This window comes from Peromyscus leucopus, chromosome 4 (assembly GCF_004664715.2).
Source record: "Peromyscus leucopus breed LL Stock chromosome 4, UCI_PerLeu_2.1, whole genome shotgun sequence".
Classification (NCBI taxonomy): Eukaryota; Metazoa; Chordata; class Mammalia; order Rodentia; family Cricetidae; genus Peromyscus; species Peromyscus leucopus.
In genome coordinates this window covers 138,740,199-138,765,135 of record NC_051066.1, presented here as the reverse complement: position 1 = coordinate 138,765,135, position 24,937 = coordinate 138,740,199, and the positions used below count along the sequence as shown (strand labels likewise).

Here is a 24,937-nt window from a genome sequence, read left to right as displayed (position 1 = left end):
ACTAAATGAACATGCAGAATTAAAATGACTACTACTGACTTATTGCTGTAGATCAGTGCATCTCAAACACCATCAGAGAAGCTTCTCCTTGCAGCCGATAGCAATTAACACAAAGACTCTCAACTAGCCAATGATCAGAGAATAAGAGACACTCGAGTGCCCCACCTCAGTGGTACATACATACCATTACACCCTTTCCCACAAGGCTCAGGGGTCATTGTGAAAGAGGGGATGAAAAGATTGTAAGAGCCAGAGACCATGGATAACATCAAGGAAACAACGTTTTCTGGATACAACATAGCAGTTTCACATATGAATTCTTACTAATTACAACAGCATGCACAAGATCTGTGCAAGCTTAAGTCAAATAAAATCCCAGGATGAAGATAGGATGTGGTGTGAAATTCTATAGCTAGCCTAGGAGCTATTGGCATTTGATAGATGTGGGAAGAAGGAGAGTCAGTTTTCTTCAAAGCTGTGACCATGTAGGTGGACTCCATTCTAGGGAAGACTTTATTCCAGAAATTTGGACAAAGTAAACTGCACTTAATGTAGAAGGGGAGAAAACTCAATGTTGTGTGGGTAGGGAGGGGAGGGTGAAAAGAGTGGGTATAGGAGGAGTTGATGGGGAATATGATCAAAGTACATCGTAGGAAATTATCATAAAATTAACAAAAATATTACTTTAGAAAAAGATAATCCCCATAGACAAGGCCAGAGATTAACCCAATATAGACAGACCCTCCTCTTTGAGATCCTCTTTTAAGGTGATTCTGAGTTATGTCAAGCCAACAACTAACGCTAACTTTCACAACAATCTTGGACTTGCTGATAAGAATTCCTACCCTTTATCATATGAAATTTGAACAGATAAAACATGCAAAGTGTTTTGCTGGCTGTGTTTATGTCAACTTGACACAAGATGCAGTCATTTAGAAAGAGGGAATCTCAGTTGAGAAAATGCTCCTACCAGATTGGGGGTTTTCTTGATTAATTATAGATGTGGAAGGGCCTAGCCCATTACTGGTGGCGCCACTCCTAGGCAGGTGGTCCTGGATGGTGTAAGAAAACAGGCTGAAACCAGGTGGTGGTGGTGTAAACCAGTCAGGGGTGGTGCACGCCTTTAATCCCAGCACTCGAGAGACAGAGGCAAGTCAATCTCTGTGAGTTCGAGGCCAGCCTGGTCTACAAAGTGAGTTCCAGGAAAGGCACAAAGCTACACAGAGAAACTCAGTCTCGAAAAACCAAAGGGAAAAAAAAAGAAGAAAACAGGCTGAGCAAGCCACAGAGAACAATCCAGTAAGCAGCCTTACTCCATGGTCACTGCTCTATTTCTCATCATGTATCTATCCTGAGTTCCTGCCCTGACTTTCTTGGATGATGAACTATAAACTGTAAGATTAAATAAGCCCTTGTTTCCCCAAGTTGTTTGTAGTGTGTTACCATGACAACAGAGACCTCAACTAAGACTACTGCTTAGCACTGGTAGGGGTTCACTATATGTTATTCTTCCTACTTTTTTTGATTTCCTTGGTATCATAAGGCCCCTCCATTTAGCCCCACTTGGGATAAGGAGTCTATGCCAGCTTATCACTGATTTTTTTTTTTTTTATTTTAGTAGGGAATCTTCATTGTACTCAATGACAAAGCTCATTCCTCTTGTCATCAGCTAAGTAGTTATCAGCTAATGGGAACCAGACATTACTGTTTTATGGGGGACTTATATAGAGGAGCATTTGCCACCACAAACAAGGAAATACATGAATATAAGCTATCCAACAAGAAACTCAGGCTTAATCCCAGGACTGATGATCTTAGATGCTGATTTCCATTTGAAAACCATGTTATACTCAATTCCCAGAATCTGTGTTCTACATTCCACCCATGCTTAGGAGGTGCCCCAGTGTAAAGATGAGGATGTAAACTATGCACCTTTGTGAATATGGGCAGCTTTCTGGAATTCATAGGGACAGCCGCCCTGTTTTGAGTAATTGTAGATGCTGAGCATGGTACCTATCACATAGAAATACTCAGTAAATGACAGCTCTTATAGTTTCCTTCTCTTTTCTTCCTACTATACTCTTTGTCCTTAACTGTAGACGAAATTCTAAACAGTCTTAGTAAATAAGAAACACAGAGCCAAACACAGAGGTAAATAGCCAAAGAGATCAGAGAGTCACGACCACCTTATCTTACCACATTGCTGCTGTCGCTTCTCCAGAGAGAGACCTTCTTCCTGTGAGACTTGTGTTTTATTGCTTTCCTGTTCTGCCTTCTCATTGGCTCTAAACCCAGCCATATGACTTCCTTATCATGCCTGTCTATACAGACCTCCAGGGCTCTATGGTTGGTACTGGGATTAAAGTCTCGGGTCACCATGCTTGGCTGTGTCCTTGACCACACAGAGACTCTGCCTGCCATGTGATCAGATTAAGGGCATGGGCTACCACCACCTGACTGCTGTCCCTGGCTAGCTATCTATAACCTCTGATCTCCAGGCAAACTTTATTTATTAACATACAAGTAAAATCACACTTCAGCACAAATAAAATATCACCCTTAACCATTGCTATCATCGCTAGAGTCAAGGGAGGAGCTTTGGGTTCTGTGATTCTGCCTTTAACCTACTGTCATTCCCAGGGGCAACATTCACTGTGAACCATTCTAGAGATGTGTGGGCCAAGTTGTCACAGGAACTTTGAGGGTCTCATCGGACAGAATTCACTCACGTCTTGGCTTCCATGTTTTCTGGATGCCCGACTGTGCTCAACTATGCAATGCTCAGAGTCTTAGATTTGTGATCTGTGAACTAAGGATGCTGTCCTGTCTACTCCATAGATTTTACAAGGCTTAAATGAGACAATGTGTGGAATTCACAGAACAGGCCTTACTCTGTAGTGGTCCATCAACTCTTATCAGAGCCTGGCATCTTCTCAGGCACATGGCCTATCCCCAGCTGCTGTCCCTGATGGAGAAGTGGTGTGGGCAACTGCATCCTGTCCTCATGTGTTCTTTGGTTTTCTCTCTTAGGAAAAGCACCTCATTTCCTGCGACTCCAAAATGTTGAGGTGAATGTCGGGCAGAATGCCACTTTTCAGTGCATTGCTGGTGGGAAGTGGTCTCAGCATGACAAACTTTGGCTCCAGGTAAGAATGGCAGAGATTCTTGTTCACACTGTTCCCTCCCTTTGCAAAGAAGTAAGTATGTGCTGTGAAGAAGGGTGTGGTGGGGAAAGGGGCATTTAAAAATTTCTCTGCTCCTAGGATATTGCTCTCCATTCATGCTCTTGTGAAATCTTATCTACTGTTCCAATAGATTGGCATTTTAGAGATGGAGAAGCTGATGGCAGCCTAAAAGTTCTAGGTCTAGAATTTGTGAATATGACCCCCCCCCACACAACTAACACCAAGTACTCTTGGACAAATTTTGTTATTAAAGTTACAATTGCTAAGGCAAAGACAAACTGTGTACCTTAGGGTCTGGGATTGTGATGTCATTCATCCTTGACTAAAAGGTACTTGGATATCTTCATGAAACTGTTGCTCTTTTGTTAGAAAAATGCTTTTGAGACAAATAGTCTGTTCTCTGGCTAAATGAGTCCATCACTGAGTACAGTCCATCAGGACAGTGTTTTAAGCTTCAATACACTTGTCTTCCTTTTCTGCTCATCGATTCTACTTCCCTAGCAAGATGAGAGAGCATTTTTGGGTAGGGTACAAAGCCAGAGGATGGGACACAGAATGAGAGCACTCATGGTGATAGCACTCTCATGCTCCTCTTACTGCAATCACAACTACCAAGATCTGAGGCAGTACAGAAGGAAAAGCAGAGCTAAGCTCCCTGCAGTATCCATGAGGCCATCTTTATTCTGTCTCTCTCTCTGTCTCTCTCTGTCTCTGTCTCTCTCTCTCCATCCCTTCCTCCCTCCCTCCCTCCCTCTACATACACACACACACACACACACACACACACACACACACACACACACACACTTCTTTTCCTTTTGACAATGTTTTGCTATGTAGCCTAGGCTGGACCAAAACTTTTTATTTTTCTGCCCCAGTCCTGCAAGTGCTGGGATTACAGGTGTGAGCCATCATATCTAGCTTCCATTTAATTCCAAATATTTTCAAACAGCATTATTGAAGATAATTGAGATATAATGTTTAAGTCATACAACTTGACAAATTTAATGTATTTATGTGTGAATAGTTTCACAATCAAGATAATGAACATTAGTGTCACCTTCCAATGTGTCCTTGTCCCCATTTTTAATTTCTCTCTACTCCATGTATAATAAAGACCTTCTGGTGTGTTTGCTGATACTAAGCATTAGTTTACATGTTCTACAATTTCATATTAATGCAGGGCTTGGGGAAACAGGTCAGTGCATGAGACCCTTGCGGTGTGAGCATAAGGATAGAGTTCAGATTCCCAGAAAGCACGAAAATCCCCATGTGGTAGCCCAGCATCTGCAATCCCAGTGTGCCTGTGGTGAGTGGGAGCTGGAGACAGGAGCATCCCTGAAAGCTTATGAGCCAGCTAGCCTGGGGTACCACAGTGGACACAAGAGGCAGACTCTGCCTCGAAGAAGGTACAAGGTGAGGACCTGTGCCTGAGGTTGTCTTCTGACCTTCACATGCCTTCTGTGGCACCTGCATGAATGTCTTCATACACACATGCACACACACACACACACACACACACACACACACACACAGAAAAATAGAATCAAGCATTATTAAGCTCTTTTTCTCAATAATTCTGAAGTGAGGTCCATTTAAATCATTGCATGCACAAATATTTTATTTATTTAGCTTGTTCTTAGGGATAATCTGTTCTAACAATGGACTATTAATAGTAAACCATATATTGTAATTTTCTTACCTATTAACTTGCTGATAGCTGTCTGTTGCATTTTTTTAACAATGGATTTTTTGTTTATTTATTTTTTTGTTTTTATATCCTGATACCAGTTTCCCCTCCCTCCTCTCTTTCCATTCCTTCTCCCAATGCCTACCCCCCCATTCCATCTATTCCTCTTCTATTTCTCTTCAGAAAAGGGCAGGATTCCCATGGTTATCAGCCAGCCATGGTCTATCAAGTTGCAGTGAGACTAGCCACACCCTCTCCTATTATGGCTGGACAAGGGAATCTGGTAAGAGGAAAGGGTCCCAAAAGCAAGCAGCATAGTCAGAGACAGCCCCTCCTCCCACTATTATCAGCTAAGAAGAATCTGTTATAAACATTAATGTGCAAATCTTTGTGTGTGTGTGTGTGTGTGTGTGTGTGTTTGTGTGTGTGTGTGTGTGTGTGTGTGTGTGTATTCTTTGATTTTTCTTTAGTAAACATAGAGTAGTGACATGACCAAGTCTTATGTAGTTTAACTTTCTGAAGAACCAGGAGCTATTTCAAACATGACATTGCCACTACCAGTTTATGTAAATTCACTTATCACACATCTTTACTAACATCCACTGTAGTCAGTCCTTTCAATTCATATAGGTGTTCATTTGTACCTCAGTGTGATTAGACAATTTATTTCCCCAAAGACCAAGGATGTTGAACGAGTGCTTTGGCCCAGGTGGATTATGTATACATTTTCATGGCCGTTCTTACTGTCATCTCGATTCTTAAATTTGAACCTTTTTTTCCTTGCAGTTGAAAACTCCCTGGGAAGACAAAGACCATCTAGGCACTAACAATTCTTCCTTGCTACTTGTGTCCCTCCTTCTGTGTTACTCAATATTAGGTAGTGTCATTGACTCTTCATTGTAATTAGAATTAAAGTACATAGTTAAAGTGCTCCAAAGTGGCACTGCCATTTCAATGTCATCAACTCCTCGGGGTCGTAAGAATGAGGTAGGACAATCACAATATTTTCAGAAACTTTGAGTATTCTAGTTATTGTAAGGTCAGCATTGCTACAGTACTGACTTGAATGCACTAAGCCACGGTTCTGTAAACAGGAGGATGTTAAAGCAGAGAACAGAGGAAGTGTTGAAGAAAACAGACAGAAATACACATTGTGGAGCTCTTTCACATCTTATTTATTTATCTGCTTTTCAAAGTTTTTCAGGTGGCTTACAATAGGATACAAAGCAAGACAAGATAGTGTAAATTAAACGCAAGGCACCACAAGATAAGAAGAGCACAGGAGAGCTGCTTCTCAGGCTATGACTACATTTCTGCATTTCCACTGCCTGCCTGTGGGTCACAAGTGGGACACCTGAGCACCACAGCCTCCAGTAGAATAAAGAAAGCATGTCAGATAGACAGTTTACAATGTCTGCGAGATAAACACAAACCAATTGCTCAGGAAAATTCTAACTGTTGTTCACACAGAGGCCAGACAGAAATCGCTCCCAGGAGCCCTCATAAAGCAAAGACTGTGTGATGTAATGAACAGCGTCCCCATCACAGTCTTATTGAGGGCACACAAGTGGCTTTTGTGGAGCTGTTTCCCATCATAATCATACTCTGTGTGAAAGCAGGCTTAGGAGGTGGAAGGAAACGGGGAGCACAGCTCGAGCAGGGGTCCTCAGCTTTCTCTAATCTATCTCTACCCAGGGAGGCTTTAAACATAATGCAGTGAGTGGATGGATACAATAACTATCCCTGCAAGGAAGGCTCCTTGAGCATTGGCTTCCTCCTCCATGTTTCAGGGAATATTAGGAAGGAGGGCTTGAATAACTGGGCTTCCTGCCAAAGACCCGTGTGACTAGTGAAGTTCCAGGCGTATGTGTGTGTGTGTGTGCAACACAGTAGTTGGAAGTTGTTGATCACTGTAGTCACAGGGAAGCGGAAACAACAGGACACGCACATGGACACACAAGTGTATGTAGTGCATAGACAGGCCCATCATTTCTGGAAGATAGTCAGGCACATAAAATCTGAAACCATCAATGCACACATTTTTCCAAACTTAGCTTCATTTATGGCAGTTTTCTAAGGAAATGACCAGAAATGAGGACAGAGATGTACCTGCAACTACATGCAATTGTACAGAAAACTAGAAGAACTAGAATGTTCTGCAAGAGAGATTAATTAAGTAAATGCTGGAATGAAATAATTAAATATCAGACAGTGGGCAGATACTAATGACATTCTCATAGTACGTAATTAAGTGAAAAGTACAAACTAAAAAACAGTTGGTATATTTAATATTTTAATGAAAAAACACATATACATACATAAATATGTGCAGAGTTATATACCTACTTATATAATGTATATACATCCCTATATATTGTGCCTACATATATACATATACTTATAATACTATAAAGCATACATCAATATTATTAATTGTGATAATAGATTGATAATGCTTTTATTCTTTTCTTTCTGTTTTATGGAAACATTAAAAGTAAATAAGGAAACTAACAGGAACAAAAATAAATGCCATTAAATGGAAGAAAAATGCTCACTTTTCCTTAGATATTGGTATTCTAGAGACAGTAGGAAGTGTCTCCTAGGGTCGAGTGGCCAATTTCAGTGGAAAGGCTGACTTCCTGGTGAGGACACAGTCCAGATTCCCTCAGGGGTACTGTTTATCCAAATGGTGTTTAGAATATTCTGCACGTGTCCTCCTTTCTTATCACAATGCATGGCTGATAGGACTCTACCCTTACCCCACTCTCCAGGGACTCTAGAGCCAGACCACCTTTCAGGACCACCATGGAGCTAACCTTTGAGGCCACTCTACAAAGAGTATGCTCCACTGGGAGACTGTACAACCATACCACTTGCCACCTCAGAAATGAGGTCATGTGTGCAGATGCTCTGCATGGATCTCAGCAGGGTCTGTGTATGTGTTGAGACAATCACAGGCACCAGAGAGGGTCTGACAGGAAAAGGCTCTCATTCTGTGAGCCCATTGGTCCACATCAGCTGCACCTGGCTGTAAGATAAAGAGGCATGTATCTAGAGTTTTCCTGCCTGGCCCACAGTCAGGACAAATCTCTGTTACCCACCAGTCCCACAGCCGCTCAGACCCAACCAAGTAAACACAGAGACTTATATTGCTTACAAACTTGCAGGCTTCTTGCTAACTGTTCTTATATCTTAAATTAATCCATTTTTATAAATCTATACCTTGCCACGTGGCTTGTGGCTTACTGGCATCTTCACATGCTGCTTGTCATGGTGGCGGCTGGCAGTGTCTCCTCCCACCTTCCTGTTCTCTCAATTCTCCTCTCTGTTAGTCCCGCCTACACTTCCTGCCTGGCCACTGGCCAATCAGTGTTTTATTTATTGACCAATCAGAGCATTTGACATACAGACCATCCCACAGCAGAGGCATGTCTGTCAGTCTGCATAGCAGCAACTCTTCCCATTAGCTTCTTACCTTGATCCAGTGGGGAAGCACTGGCTACCAACACAGAGAGTGCTGAGTGAAGAATCTCCGCCTTCCAATGGCTCTGAACTGGATGTCCCTCTGTGTAGGGATTCTGCATGGTGATCAGAGAAACTCAACAAGGATGGTAAAACTGGGAGAGTATGCATGTGAGGACATGTCCTGAAGGCCTACACACACAATACTTTTAATGCTCACCATGATCTTTCAAAAAGCTGACATTAACAGCCCAAATGAGGTTGAGTATTAGGGGCAGGGATGGTGTGTGTGTATGAGGACTTCAGGGTCAAACTGGAGTTGAGGAGGAGAGCCAGGATAAGGATGTGTGCTGTATCCTGAAGCCTTGGGTTCATTCATTTCGCTTTGCTACACCAAATCTAATCATGCTTTGCAGGTAGATCCTTATTTAAAAAAACGTAAGTTCAAGCCGAGGAAATGGCTCAGTGGGTAAAGTGCTTGCCGTGCAAGCGTGAGGACCCGAGTTCAATCCTCAGCACCCATGCACATCTGCAAACCCAGTGCTTTGGGGGGCAGAGACACGAGGATCCCTGGGTTTGCTAGCCAGCCACCTTAGCTGATTCAGACAACTGTAGGTTCAGGAGGGAGCCTGTCTCAAAAAGTAAAACAGGGAGCAGTTGAAGAAGATATCCAATGTCAGTCTCTGTTCTCCCACCACATACATGCACACATACACTCGCATGCATGCAAATGCACTCCTCCCCCAACGCGTGCATGCAAATGCATGCACACACATTCCTTTATTTAGCATACATTCATGCCTCTAATTTTCCACCCACTGTACTAGATACTTAAATGTATTTGAATTCCCCAAATTTGTAAGAAAATCATTGAAATAAAAGTACACTTGAAATGTCACTCACACTGACCTCTCTGGATGCTTTTTGGCTTTATTGTCTCTTTCTGAGCCATGTTTCATAAATATAAGGTTGATATTTGCAATGTGGTTTTCTTCAGTATCCATCTCTTTCTAAAAGCCACCCTTGTAAATATCAGCAGGGTGTTCCTTGTTAAAACCAAGGGACGCTTATCAGTCCTTATACAGATGTTCCTTGGCTTAGGGAGGGAGTCGCATCCTGATCATGAGTGTGAGGGGCATTGACAGTACATTTAGTTAGACTCAAGCTAAGGGTCAGCCTTGCTCAGCAATGCAGGGTATTATGGAGTTCCCGTCTCTTCCCCCTCTCATTGCTGACTGACTGGACGCTGGGGCTCCTGGCTGCTGTCCATCATTTCCACAGTAGTGTAGCACATAGTGCTAGGCAAAGCACAAATAAAAATTCAGAATTTGAAGTGCAAATATATATATATCACTTAATATATATCACTTTCACATTGCTGTGGAGTTGGAGATGTTCTAAGTCAAACCCCCATCATTGGGTCACTGTCTGTACTTGACAGTTCTTTCAGCCCTTGATGACACTCAGTATTCCTTCTGTAAACATCTGCCTGTCCTCTTGGGCCCCTGAGGCCATGGGTCGGTCACTGTTATGAGATTGTTTTAGCTGATATGCAGGTTAATAAGATTGTCTACTACAGTTTTATAGATGCGGGCAGAAGACTCAGGATGCCTGGTCCAGGGATGAGGGGACTTGTTACTTATGACACTGCAGCCAGGATGGCTTCGTGATGATGTTCATGGTCTATGGGGACAATGTGGGTGGGGGTGGGTGTAAAATGATGTTCCAACATGGGAAATCTGTGTCGTAGCCAGGGAACCTTATGTTAAGAAAACTAAACATTAATATTTATTAGTAGACATTATGGAGATATAAGCTATAAATCATAAAACTCATTTTTTTTTAGTTGTGGCCCTGACATCTCATGCTTTATCTTCTGTGCTACTCTTCACCCAAAGGTCACTCAGATCATCAAGAAGCTCCAGGATATGCATGAAGCTCCTGGTAGAGTGTTTCCCTAGTGTGTGCTGAGGCCCCGGGTTCCATATGCAGCACCGTGAAAAATAAATAGAAAAAACTTCACCTGTATGCAATGCCCGGGCTTCCTTTCTCCTGTCTTGTACAGCTCCCCTGTGAGGACCCTGGCTACTCTGACCTGGAACTTTCCCCTCAGATGCTTCTCTCTCTTATGCTGTTTCTTTGTGTCTTTTCTCAGCCCATCCCCAGCCCATACTTTCAGGGTTTATCTCAACTCAGCTGGCTCTTTGCTTGGCAAGGAGCTGGGATAGGACAGAGAGCACTCAGAACCAATCTTTGCCCTTCCCTTCCCCCACTGCGGATTTACCTCCCATTGGTGAAGATAGACTCTTGAGTAACACAGTTGACTATTTCATCATGAAGTGGAAAGACTTCTTGGGGAAGATGGGGCTGGTGGCCGCAAGATGGGGAAAGCAGAGAGGGTGCGTGTGCGATGTGGGCACTAGTAACTTCAGAGGAAGTGGCCTTCCAGTGGAGCTTGGAGGGATGAACCTGTCGCAAACAAGGAAGCCATCCCCGGGAGATGGCCAAGGTGCAGCCCCTTCCCCACCTGCTTGTCTTGTCTGCTTTGCTGTAAGCTTTGTGGCTCCCTGTGGGGTTTACACCAATTCCTCTTCTGAGTCTGCAGGAGCTCTGGACTCAGGCATCAGACCCCAAATAGCCGCTGGCCATGAATGCAGTGGGCCCTTGGAAGGGTTTCAGAACAGCTAATCAAAAATGATTTATGTCGACTTCTATTTCTTTTAACTTTTAATAAAGAATAATCAAAAGCTATTCTTTAGAGACTGCCAAAAAGGTACAAATGTGCTCTTAGGAGAATTGATGGACGCGATTCTAGTAAGTTTCCAAATGTCATACCATTGCAGGGAGGACTGGGGGTGAAAAGAATATTCATTACCAATGGATTGTGGGAATGTCACCTAAATATTTGCTGGCTGGGAGACTCCTGGAGCAATCAGACCATTTCAGCTGGAAATGCTGGACCTGATTACTTATTTACTTACTTATTTTTTTGATTCCTGAACCTCAAACTAGCTTGCAAGATTGCAAGACACTGTATTTGAATATCTCCTATTCAGTGAGTGTCCAATTTGTTGTGTAGAACCAGCAACAGTTTCCCTTTTATTAAAGACAGCATTGTCCTCATTTCTGCCAATTACAAATCAATTGCAAGCCCGGCTCTTCTCTGAAATAATGACATCCTTTTTTTCTTCTTCTTGTGCTATATCTTATCTTGTTGTGAAGGGGATAATGTCGTGGCACAAGAGATGAATGGAGAGGGAACAGCAAAACAGTGAGGCCCTAATAGATACCTTGGTAGATAATTAGGAAGTGAGCAAATAGAACATGCATTAGGCACACCTTTTCTCTAGGTGTTTCCCAAGACAGAGAGATCCTACTTGAGGTGGAACGGGGTGTGTGTGTGTGTGTGTGTGTGTGTGTGTGTGTGTGTGTGTGTGCTCTAGGGATAACAAAGTATAAATATTTCTAGGTCATTTTCTTCCATGGATAAGCTGGCTTACCCATATCAAACAATGCAAGCTCAGAGGAATTGGAATACAAGCTGCTTTTACAGGGGGGGTGGGGGGATTTTGATTTCATGGGCAACTGTTACCCTGAGAGGGACACTGGTAAGCATGAGATTGAACCAAAGGTTGTTTAGGCTGTAAGACCCCTTTGTTCTGTTTAGAGCATGTATTCCATCCCTGGATGAATTGGAATATATGTTTCTCTCTGGCCAGATGTAGCTCCATGGACCTTTGTAAGCACACAGAATCTCTGGTGTCTGTGAGCAGGACTCAGTCATCCTTAGGTCAGGAATATGGCTCTGTACATAATCCTGGGCTGGGTTAGCCTTCTCTTGGGGTTGGGTACCTTTGGTGCAGTGAAAAATTTCAACCCCAGGAAGTTGTCCTAGAAATAAGGCAGCTTTTAATTGATATGTTCTGGGATGCTTATTTGCCTACTTGCTTTCCCCTGAAGGGCTGAGGATGAGATTAGTCTTCAAGTTGTTGAACACAGACCAAGGTGAGCCACATTGGCATCATTTGGGAAGCTGTTAGAAATGAGAATTATCTGCCTTCACGAAGCCTCTGGAATCACTGTGTATGTGATTCTGATGAACACTGAAAACTGAGGACCATGGGTCTAGACTGATGGATAAGAGTTCAAAAAACCTTATCTACCTACTGATCTTTCAGCTGCTATAACTTGATACTGTGGGACATGTGTACATATATATCACTTTCCTTCTTATGTATCTGTTTCTGACTTATAGACTTCCACTATTTCCAGAGAAGTAGGCCTGTGATTTCCTGCAAGATGAAATGAGATGCTTTTCAAACAAATGAAGGTGTCTGGAACCTTGCAGGGTCTACCTTCTGTTACAGAGCTGTTGCTGGAGAGCTTCTCTCCAGGTTCCACCAAGCCCCGAAGTCCCACTATCCACATATAAAATAATCACTCAGACACTTATATTACTTATAAACTGTATGGCCGTGGCAGGCTTCTTGCTAACTGTTCTTATATCTTAAATTAACCCATTTCTATAAATCTATACCTTGCCACATGGCTGGTGGCTTACTGGTGTCTTTACATGTTGTTTGTCCTGCCGGGGGCTGCAGTCTCCCCCCCCTTCTTCCTGTTTCCCCAATTCTCCTCTCTCTTTGTCCCGCCTATACTTCCTGCCTGGTCACTGGCCATCAGTGTTTTACTTATATAGAGTGATATTTATCCATAGCACAGAGCCCTTGAGTCTGTCTGTGCTTGTTCCACATTGGACAGCAAATGGGTGCTGGTTTTGAATGGCCTGTTTATGGAATAGATCATCTAGATATAGTTCCTCCTTCAGCAAAATCACATAAAGCTATGCTCTGATGGGGCTTACAGACCAGCTTCAGTAGACCTGGGAACTTGCTAAAGATGAAGAATCCCAGGCCTACCCATCAAACCAGACAACCCCAATCTGCAATTTTAACAAGGTTTCTACTCTAAGCCATGTTTTTTGACTTTTCCTCCATCTTTACTACAAGATATTTTCAAATGTATTAGAGACAGTGTCTTACTATATAGTCCAGGCTGGCTTCAAACACTCCACCTTCTTGTGTCTGCCTCCCAAGTGTTGGGGTCAAAAATGTTCACCATCACACTTGCTTAATTAGGACTATTAATTATTATGACCCATAGCATACTTTACCAAACATCCGTTTGTTAAGATAAAAGTAGCCTGATTGATTAGGGTCAGTCTGAGCTCCCAATTGTTGAGGTCTAAAGTGGGGCTAGAGAACCCACTTTTCTAGTTCACAAGCGATGCTAATGTAATCCATCTTGAGCACCAGCCTTGAAAAGCACTGGTGTAGGCTATTCTAAGAGCAGGCCTTTTTCCACAGCCACCCTGTTTTTCCTCTGCGAAGCAGGCTATTTCAATGCTCTACTTCATGTTTATGTTTTTGCCTTTTTGTTGTTTTGCTAGAATCTTTACCCAGCCTGTAAATTCCTTTGGGCAGAAATTATACCTTCCACACCCCACAGTCTCTCATTTTCTGTTTTGTAAAATAATGAGTACATTTCCAGAGTGATTAATAATAGAATAGGGAAAGAGGAGAAAACTCGGAGTCCAAGCTCCACTGAACAGCATCTACAAATGGATATCAGCTGCAGTTCTCCTAAAAACTTCCACTGCTAACAAGTTCCCCAGAGCTGCCGAGGTGGCTGGTCCAAGGACCACCCTTTGAGAACTTTCCCAGGGATTTTAAAAAGATGAATCAATCCCTAGTGTGCTAGCCAGTGAGCACAGTCATGAGTGAAAACTAAGCATTCAAAAACGCCAGTTAGGGACAGGTGTGGTAACGCAACTATATTCCAGGGATGCCAGGGTAGGAGGCTCATGAGATTGAGACCAGTTTGGGCTATCCAGTAAGTTAAGAGGCTAGCCTGGACAATAGGTTACATCTAACCTTAAAGACCTTAAAATACAATCATATTTGCTTGCCTTTTAGTCCATGTTCACATTAATCCTAAATGAAACAAAATATGTATCCAGTTCATTTATGCAGTTCTTGTGTGTGTGTGTGTGTGTGTGTGTGTGTGTGTGTGTGTGTGTGTGTCTTGTGTTGTGTTAGGAAACAATGTTTTATTGTAGAAAACTTGAGCTTTCTGCATGGCCGGTATTTTACCATGGTCAGTTCCCATTAAAAACAACAGCACAACCTGTGGAAACAAATTGTTCAGAAGCCAAGTACTCATAGATTTCAAGGCAGTGCTTCTTGGAATTCAGGGGCATCATGTGTTGATTTACTGTAGGAGAAGGTAGAGATAGGAAAGTGCCAAGCATCGAGGATGCTTTTATTGTCCTTTCTAGAGTCTCTTTAGAAGCCAGAGTTCTCATTCCCCAAGCCTGTGCATGTAGGCTGCCCAAGGCTTCAACTCCCCTTCTTAGGAACCAACTTCAATGAATGCTAAGTTTCCTCATCTTGCTATGACTACAATTGGCCACAGTGGTGGTTCAAGTGTTAGCCCCTGGTTTCTAGGCAAGGATTACTTTTTCCGCTAGTGACACCCTTTTTAACCATAGAAAATTTTACTCTGGATATACAGGATATATGACAGGCATATAAATCAAACATTCACTGGCAATAAATTATAAAGAAATATTTTATTGCTTGGCATATATATAATTTTATATTGAAGATCAAAGCAAATTTGAGTATCTAATCAAATGGATATGCTTACTAATTTTGTATAATGAATTAAATCTTGGATAAATATTTGATACGGCAGGATGGAGAGCCTCTTCAACACTTTTTAGAGTTGATAAATATTTTAAATTTATAATTGTCAATGACAAGAACTCTACTTTAAATAAATATACAGTACAAAATGGCAGAAGTATGTTTAGGACCATTTCAGAAATTTTTGGATTTAATAATTAAAAAAAAACATCAACTCAAGTCAGCTACTCAAACAATAGTTGTAACAATCAAATGTGGCATGAACAGTCAAACATGGCATGGGGACATGCACAGAGCCCAGTGTTCATGCCACAGTGTTCAGTGAAGGATTGTCTGAGGTGTTGGCCCATCAACATGTCTGTAGGGGATTGTCTTGACTGCCTAGCTAGGACACTGTCAAAAAGTGGGAGGCATCATTCCTTGGTTTTATACCCTGGACTACAGACAAATAGACAAAGCTAGTTCAGTGATAAATGTGTATGCATTCATTTCTCCTTGCTCTTGACTAAGGATATCACTGGGTGCTTTAAGCTTCTGCCCTGTGACTCACTGATAGGATGGATTTAACACAGAATTGTGAGTCAGATAACCCCCTTTCTCCGCTAAGTTGCTTTATGTCAAGGTATTTCATCACAGCAAAAGAAAGGAAAATAGGATGTTCCTCGTGTCAATCAAGCCCATGGACCTAGATTTCAGCTCCCTTCCTTGTTAAACCAAATTCCCTCTTGTCTTCTCCTTTGCATTTTCTATTCTGCCCTTACCTGGGACTGGAACAGTAGCTATGGCATGTGCTTCTTACACATTTACCGTGTTTGAATCCCTTCACATGGCCATAGCACACAGATATCCAGGTCTCTTCCTCTCTGAGTGTCTATCTCCTAGTCTTGCCGTATGCCCGTGATTTCTTCCTCTGGAATGCCACATTCCTGCTTGCCTGTCTTGACCTTCAGCTTTCACCTGCTCTTCCCTGCCTTGTTTGAGCCAGTCACACTCACCAGCTCTTCCCATCAGTGCTCATCTCTCTGAATTTCACCTCCATTTCTCCTTGCCCACTGTCCATCACTGCACTATTTCTGCCTTGACTCTGGGCCCTCCTGCTTGTTCCTGCCCCGCTGTTACCTGCTCCCAATATGACAAGTATGATTATCAAAAGGCCTGTTTTCCAGAGATTCTATAAGACAACCTGCAATTTCCTATCCTTCAATGGGAGAAAGGTTCTCAGTTCAGGAGCTGAACAGAAAAAAAAATGTGAACAGTTCAGGGGAAGGCACTTAATCCTCTTCAGTTCTGCCAGAATCTGACATCATTAAGAAGATAAGTAAATAATACTAGAGGCAACATCAAGATAAAATGTAAATGTGCACAATGCAGCTTTTGCACTTAACCAGCCCTTTCTCTTAGTATTGGTTTCTTATTGCTACTGAAATAAATTCTACAAACCTAACGGCTCAGAACTAATTCATTTCTCTGCCATTGTTGAGATGAGCAGTCAGAAAAGAGCTTCAGTGAGTTCTGAATATGGCACCGAGATGTTGGTAGGCTGTGTGCCTTGAGGATGTGTCCAGCCTGTGACCCATAGACTGCATGTGGCTGAGGGGTATCTATGAATGCACCCCACCACAAAACTATAAACGTAAAAGTTGTGAAGTTTTTGCAGTTGTTTTTGTATTTGGTTGTATGGTCCTTTTGTTAATTCAAAAAAAATACTTATTTTTATTTTATATGTATGAGTATGTTGCCTTCATGAATGTTTGTGTACCATGTACATGCAGTGCCTGAGGTGGCCAGAAGAGGGCATTGGATGTACTGTAATTGGAGTTACAGATGGTTATGATCTGCCCTATGGGTGCTAGGAATTGATCCCACATCCCCTGGAAGAACAGACAGTTCTCTTAACTGCTGAATAATTTCTCTAGTCTTGATTGCAGGGTTTTTTTTTTATTGTGAACTTTGTAGATGATAATGTTGTTTTACAATGACAAAAGGTTGATATGCTTATAAGTGTCTGGGAAGATAAATGATACCATGACCTCTGCTTTAGCTTCTGACTCCCTCCTTCAGGTTCAAGTGAGCAGTTGCCTCCCTCTGACCTGTCCTTCTATCCATACCTTCTCTGACTCTCACTCTCCCCAACTTGCCACTTTAACATGAGAACCTGTGTGATACATTGGTCTCAGGTAGATAATCCAAAATTGCATTCCAATCTTAAAATCCTTGACTGAATTGTGTCTTTCAAGTCTCTCTTGCCAGGTATGAATGTGTGTGTGTGTATGTATATATATATATATATATATATATATATATATATATATATATATATATATATGTGTGTGTGTGTGTGTGTGTGTGTGTGTATGTATATGTATGTATATATATGTATATATATACATATTTACAGGTTCTGGGTATTAGAGTTTGGGCATCTTTGGGAGGGGAGCTATTCTTCCACTGACAACATTTTTTTTTTTTTTTGCTAATTTCATGGTTAAATTGCAAAACTCTTATAACACCAAAATGTTCCTTTGTTAAGTGTTTTGTGTACCTTCTCATTTATTCCTCACAGTGACTCCACAGGTGGGCAGTTTTTGACAAATGTATTGTGTAAGGGAAGAAAAGGGGAGGAGGAAAAGAAATGAAAGCATTATAAATAAATCAGGACAATATCTAACTAATCCTCTATCATTGACTCATCTGTATGTATTGTAGTGTTCACGCATTGACTTGCTGAGAAATGGTGAAAACAGAACTCTTGGGGTGACCTGTATCTTCTGAAATCCCCTCCCCTATCCATTCTGTATCTTTTCCAAATCAGGGTTCAAGTCTCACATTTTCCAGAATCTTTTTTACCTCCTTATCACACTACTGTAAGCGGGGAGGGGGGGGGGTGGGAACACGATGGAGTTCTTTAGTATCTGGTAGCTTTTTGTACCTGGGTCTAAGTTGTATTATCTCCTGTAAGGATACCCCAAGACATGCACAGGTGGTCAGGAGCTATAGTCCCAGTGGCTCCTGACCACTTACATGGCTTTATTCTGGTCATGCTGGGTCATTTCTGGCACGGGAGGGGGAGCTATTGCTACCTCTCTTGCTCTCCTGACTTTTGAAAATGCCATTTACTTTAATATTTGGAAATGTAGAGGTGATCCAGTTTGAGCTAGAAAGTCCTAAGAATGCTAAAACAATGATGTGAAGGAAGCTGCCCCCTTTGACTCCCCTGACTAGTTGGAAGCAGGCCTTCCCTTTGGTGGGAGCTTTGGGGACTCTGTGTCCTGTGTCTTGTTTTACTGTATCCTCATGGGGTTGGTACAGGCTGCCTTATCAGCTGCCTTGCCCATTCTTGTATCCCCATCTTAACATGTCCCTGATGGGAGGTGGACTGGAAAATGACATGGAAAAAATGGATTATGCACATAGAGAGATTATTTACTTCATGGAAGAAGCAACAGAGATCTCATCTGGAAAGACGTGGGGTCTGGGAATCATAAATAGCCAGGTTTCTCTAAATCCAACCAGACAATTAAAACCCTCCATTACACTTTAGAGATAAAAATTACATTAAAGCAGGCAATGGGGATAAAGTCTTAGGAAAAAGTATTTGAATTGATGCTGGAAAGCCTGGATGAGGGATGTGTTTGCTCTACATATTTACTTAACCTCTTTGACATTTGATTCTTCTGAGAAAAGCAGCAATAATACACACCTCAACAAGGCTGTGAAGATTAAAATGGAGAATTATACAAAAGCACCCAGCTCAGACCTGCCACATACTAGGTACTTAGTAAATATCCACTCAAAATGCATCCACATGCATGCCTTACCAGTTGTGACAGCTTGCTACTGTGAAAGAATCCATCTAACCCAAAACATCACACCTAAAATTCAGGTTGCTGAAGACAAACGCCTATGTGTGTTTGCCCTGATCTTGCAAATCTTGGTAGAGTCGGCATAGGAAAATGAATGGGATTCTGTCTCTTGGGGACTCATAGTCTCAAGTGGGGAAGAGTCATAGACCAGGGTGCGTGGAATGTTTGCACAATACATTGAGGCACAGCTGCCTTTCAGATGGTGGTGTGATTGATGAGGGAACTTCCTAGAGACGGTGGCAAGCTGAACATGGGTTAGTGGGAGAGGGGCTGTTGTCAGGGACATAGAACACTGCAGGCAGAGGAAAGGGAACATGGCGAAGAGGAAAGGGAGAACAACCCCATTCCATAGTGGCAGCCTGGGACAGATGGGGGGTCAAAGCCTGTGGGTCGGTGAGACATTGATCACCAGCTGAGGAGCTGAGAGCAAGGCTGATTACTAATGCTCTATGTGGGCTGGATTTTTGTTAATCTGCTGAAGCCTGTCTTTGGGGAAATACTGTGGTTTCTGCTTATGAGATAAAGGAAAATAGGAGGGAAGGGGGTTAAAGGAATATAGCTGACTCCAAGTGTGTGCTGAACAAGGAGCTGAGGTAGTTAGGAGAAACCTTTGTCCCAGTTCCTTCCAACTAGGCACCCCTCCTTTTGAATCATCTCTTCTTGCCCTCCTTCTCTTCCTTCCTTCATATGTTTTGAGAAAGCATTCATTATGTAGGCTGGCCTCAAGCTTGTAAACCTCCTGCCTCAGCTTCTAGAGTACTGGCCTGACAGACATGTAGCAGTGCATTCAATGGGTTGGGTTTATTTTTTAAGTCAGAACCATAGTTCAGACTAGATAGAAACAATTCGTTATTCTTTTTAAAGGAAGTCCTAGGTCCCTGGAACATGCAAGGGTCATGGGATCTATCTATGTTGAAGGTTACCAGGAAGCCTCTGATGCTATGATTTCTTCTCTCTTTCTCTTCATGTGTCTTCAGCAATGGAATGGCAGAGACACGGCCCTCATGGTCACTCGTGTGGTCAACCACAGGCGCTTCTCAGCCACAGTCAGTGTAGCAGACACCTCTCAACGCAGTGTCTCCAAGTATCGCTGTGTAATCCGCTCAGATGGTGGGTCTGGTGTGTCCAACTACGCAGAGCTGATCGTGAAAGGTGAGTGCCACCAGACCACAACTGTACCAAGTGGCTGGTTTCAGGACCTTCTTCACTCCATTTTGACACAGAAAACCTTCTCTTACTTGTTGCTTCCTCTTCCTCCCAAAGCACAAGACAGGCTTCCAGTCACTGATCCCCAGAACATTCTCCCATATGGGATACTTACACCACAGAAGCAACCTCCGAATTTGACTTGCATTTGTATTTCAAAGCAAGATGATCACATGTCCTTTGTGATTTAGGGATGTCCTACTGAAATGTTCTCATAGAATTATTTGTGAGGGTTTTATAACGGCAAGTTCCATATAATGGCAATATTTCAGGAAGGCTGTTGAAGTAGTGAGCCTATCTCCCAAATGGTCTTTAGTCAATGTTCATCAGTTTTCTTGTGCTTGTTTACCTTGAGGTACTACTTCCATGCTTTGCATTACAATCAGTACACACCTGGTCCCCTGTCTTAATTACTTTTCTGTTGCTAGGACAAAACACCATGACTGAGGCAACTTATAAAATAAAACATTAATCTGAGGCTCATAGTTCCACAGGGTTTGGGTCTATGATCATCATTATGGGAAACATGGCTGCAGATAGGTAGGCAGGGTGATGGAGCAGTAGCAGAGAGCTTACATCTTGTTTTTTTTTTTTTTTTTTTTTTAGACAGGGTTTCTCTGTGTAGCTTTGTGCCTTTCCTGGAACTCACTTGGTAGCCCAGGCTGGCCTTGAACTCACAGAGATCCACCTGGCTCTGCCTCCCGAATGCTGGGATTAAAGGTGTGCGCCACCCTCGCCGCCGCCGCCGCCACCACCACCACCACTACCACCCGGCTGGGAGCTCACATCTTGATCTACAGGCACAAGGCAGAGAGAGACTAGGAACTGCCTTGGCGTTTGAAACCTCAAAGTGCCTCTAGTCCAAAAAGGCCACACCTCCTAATCCTTCCCCAAAAGTTCTATCAACTAGGGACCAAGTATTCAAATGTATGATCCTATGGGGGCCATTCTCATTCAAATCACCATATTTCCCTTCCCTGCCTCTTTGAAGAGGTTGCGAATCCTACTCCTGTTCAATCATGCATATCAGGCATATATCATTTATGCTGATTCAAATAAGCAGTATCACTCATAGGCTCACATATTTAAACACTTTGCTTTAAGTTTCTGGCACTGTTTGAAAAGTCATAGACTGTTTAGGACGTGGAGCCTTGTTAGAGAAAGTACCTCACTGGCAATGGGCTTTGAGAAGCCATAGCCTCAGCCTCGCCCAGCTTCTACTTTGGTCTCTCTGCTTTGTATTTGTGACTGAAGATGTGAACTCTCATCTTCCCGTTCTGGCTGCTTGCTGTTATGCCTCCTCCACCACATGAACACCCATGCTACAACCACAAGCCAAAATAAACTCTGCCCTCCTTAAGTTGCCTCTGATCATGGTGTTATCACATCAACAGAAAAGTAACCAATGCACATTCCGTCCAATGCAAATTCCTCTTTTTAAAAATTTCCATACTCACAGTCATTGAAGTATTTCCAGGTGTTTCTATTTTCTTCCTTTGAGTGTATGAAAATTTACATCTCAGCACAGTTCTTCCAAAACAACAACTAATAATAATTTTAATTTTTTTTTGTATTATACAGAACCAGATTCTTTCCTTAGATAAATTCTCTGGAAGTTGAATTGGTAGACCAAAGCATATGAATATCTTTATGGATTTTCTTCTCTGTATTGTAATATTGCTTTTGCAAAGAATCGTTTGGCGGTTTACAGAGGCAGCAATAGTGTATGAATGTATTCATTTTATCACTGCTATGTTCACTGATTAAACTTTTAATATAGCAATATTTAGTGAATGAAATAATGAACCTGTTCATATTGTGCCAGCTGTAGAATAATACCTGCTGTGTTTGAAGGGAGAAAAAAATTGCTTGATTCTCAGAAGGCTCTGGTTGTTTGTTGTCGCTGCTGCTGCTGCTTTGTTTTTGCTTGAGCATGGATTGGTGTAAAAACTTTGACTTCTCTTTGCTGGCTCTGTATGACTGGTGGCTTCAATGGGACCAGAATGGAGATCCCTGCCTGGACTCTCTATTCTGAACTATCCTGACTCTGGGTGGATAGTCACATGGAGGATGATGCATGAAGAATTCACATCACTTTGTCTCCTTTCTTACTGAGATGGCCAATAGCAACTGTCAGTTTGACAGGGTCTAGATTCACCTATGAGACAAGCCTCTGGCTGTGCCTGTTGGTAGTTATCTAGATTTTGTTGGCCGTAGGATATATGTAGCTGGAGAGCTTCTCTCCGGGTCTGCCAAGCCCCCACTGTCCCACAGCCCAGTTATAAAATAAACACACAGATGCTTATGTTATTTAAACTGTTTGGCCTAATGGCTCAGGCTTCTAGCTACCTGTTCTTATATCTTAAATTCACCCATTTCTATTAATCTATAAGTTGCCACGTGGCTCGTGGCTTACTGGTATTGTTACATCTTCTCATGGCAGTAGCTGGCAATGTCTTTCTGCCTCAGTCTTCCACTTCCCAGACCTCTCCTCTCTTTGTCCTGCCTATACTTCCTTTCTGGCTACTGGCCAATCAGTGTTTTATTTATCAATCAATCATCCACAGCACTTTCCCTTTTTCTTTTTTTTTTTCAAAAAGGAAGGTTTTACCTTTAACATAGTAAAATTATATATAACAGAACAATTATCAAGCAAGAATTACAGTTACAATATTTAGTCTATTAATAATATCTAGTCTATTTGTTTGGCAAAATTAAAGAAGATATCCTATCAGTCTTATATTTGTGAGTCTAAGGTTTCATATCTAACTTATCTCTTATCATAACTGAGGAAATTATAACTATCTAGTCTTCAACTACATCAGAGACCTCAGAAGGACATAATATTACCTGAGAAATGGGACAAGGATGCAAGCAACTTTCAGGAGTCTTACAAGAGTAGACAGAGACATCTGGCAGCCTGGACAATCATCCAAAGTTTCTCTGTAAAGTTGGGGCATCTGTCTTCAGCCCACGGACCTAGAGTCTCTCAGTCATGCTCCAGACTTCTCTGGATTTTAGTATGTGTCTCTTGTTTGATACTGTTCTCATTGGTTGTAGTTCCATCTTATTTAGGTCATTATCCTTTATTACTCCTGGACAATATTGATAATCATTCCTATTGTATATAGCCTTGTATTAGGTTAGAACTTTCTTATTTAGACAAAAGGGGGAGATGTAGTGGGTAGCTGTTCCAGCTTTGACCTGGAAGCCCCCATTGAGGCTTCAGTAACTGTCACACCTACAAGGTGGAGCTGAGAGAGGACTCCTAAAGACCAGAGATCTGGAGGGGCTGGCTCTCTTGGTTCCTGAATCCTGGACACTGGAGGTAGACTGAACAGAGTTCTCCAGGGAACACTGCTGGACTGTGCCTCACCTTTCCCAGACCCTATAACCTATCCCTTCAATCATAAGTTACCCTACAAAATAAACCTCCCTTTTAACTACGTGGAGTTGCCTTAATACTTCTACCAATAGACATACTTGTGAGAGATTATCTACATTAAATCAGCATGGGAAAGGTTATCTTAACTATGGGCAGCATTGTTATGTGAGCTGAGGTCTTGGACTGAATAATAAGAAAATGAGCCTAGTACCAGCATTCATCACCCCCTGCCCTGCCCCCACTTCCAGATTGTGGATGGAGGGCAACCAGCTGCCTCAAGCTGCTGCTGCCATGACTATCTACCATGATGGACTTTACTCTGGGACTGTGAGCCAAACTAAACCTTCCCTTCAGTTGCTTTTGCCAGGATGTCTTCTCCCAGCACAGCAACAGGGAAAGTAAATAATGCACCTACACAGCTCTTACTGCACTTCACAGCAATGGCTTTCCTTTGCTTGTGCTTCATTTCAGTCCCTTTTCAGACATGAGCTCTGGCAGTGTGAGGGTGTCATCTGGTCTCTCTTAAGGGCTCCCGTTCAAGGCTTCTACCTAGCACGAGTTCTGTATTCATTGAACCACAGAAGTTGCTACTGTTTGACTACTTTCATAGGCATGGTCTATCATTTCATGAGTCTCAGCCTTAAGATTTCTGTGGCCTGATTGATGTGTGAGTGGATTATTGGTTTCAGCAGGCATTTATTTCCATCACCAGAATGTCATGAACCTTTAAGCCAAAGATCAACAAATTAGGTGGTCATGAACAAAATAATACCAAAAAAAGCACCTTTAAGTTCATTCACATGAAGTGCCATTAATATATAAAAGAAACCATCACTTTGATCGCATTATGCTCAGATCTTTACTTTTCTGGTCCCAGAAGATTGATGCGTGTGACACAGTGGCCTTTGTAGGCCTTTCAAATACTCAGGGAATGTGTAATTTCCTGAGCTGTCACCTGGAACACTCATTGTGCATTGTCATAGTTGATTTCCCACTCTGCTTTGGGGGTCCTACAGTGGAATGCCCTATTCTCTTATGCTCTCTACCGTCTTACTGGTGTAAAAACTTTGACTTCTCTTTGCTGGTTCTGTGTGACTGGTGACTTCAATGGGGCCAGAATGGATATCCCTGTCTGGACTCTCTATTCTGAACTTTTTAACTCCAGGTGTGGATAGTCACATGGAAGATGATGTATAAAGAATTCACATCACTTCATCTCTTTTCCTACTGGGATAGTCAGTAGCTACTGTCAATTTGACAGGGTCTAGAGTCACTGTAGCTAGAGTTTTTCTGCCTTGCCCACAGTCAGGACAAATCTTTGTCCCCCGCCAGTCCCACAGCCGCTCAGACCCAACCAAGTAAACACAGAGACTTATATTGCTTACAAACTGTATGGCCATGGCAGGCTTCTTGCTAACTGTTCTTATAGCTTAAATTAA

At 42.3% G+C, this 24,937-nt stretch overlaps 1 protein-coding gene across 11 annotated transcripts in view; it reads left to right on the top strand.

Moving 5' to 3' along the window:
• The window catches only part of Ptprt (protein tyrosine phosphatase receptor type T), a 1,105,165-nt gene that overhangs the window by 391,355 nt on the left and 688,873 nt on the right, over window positions 1–24,937 (top strand). For all 11 annotated transcript variants that reach the window (XM_028868606.2, XM_028868602.2, XM_028868605.2 and 8 more), the window contains exons 5-6: window positions 3,031–3,146; window positions 19,885–20,059. In XM_028868606.2, the coding sequence (XP_028724439.1) occupies window positions 3,031–3,146; window positions 19,885–20,059 (291 nt within the window). The remainder of the gene's footprint in view (window positions 1–3,030; window positions 3,147–19,884; window positions 20,060–24,937) is intronic.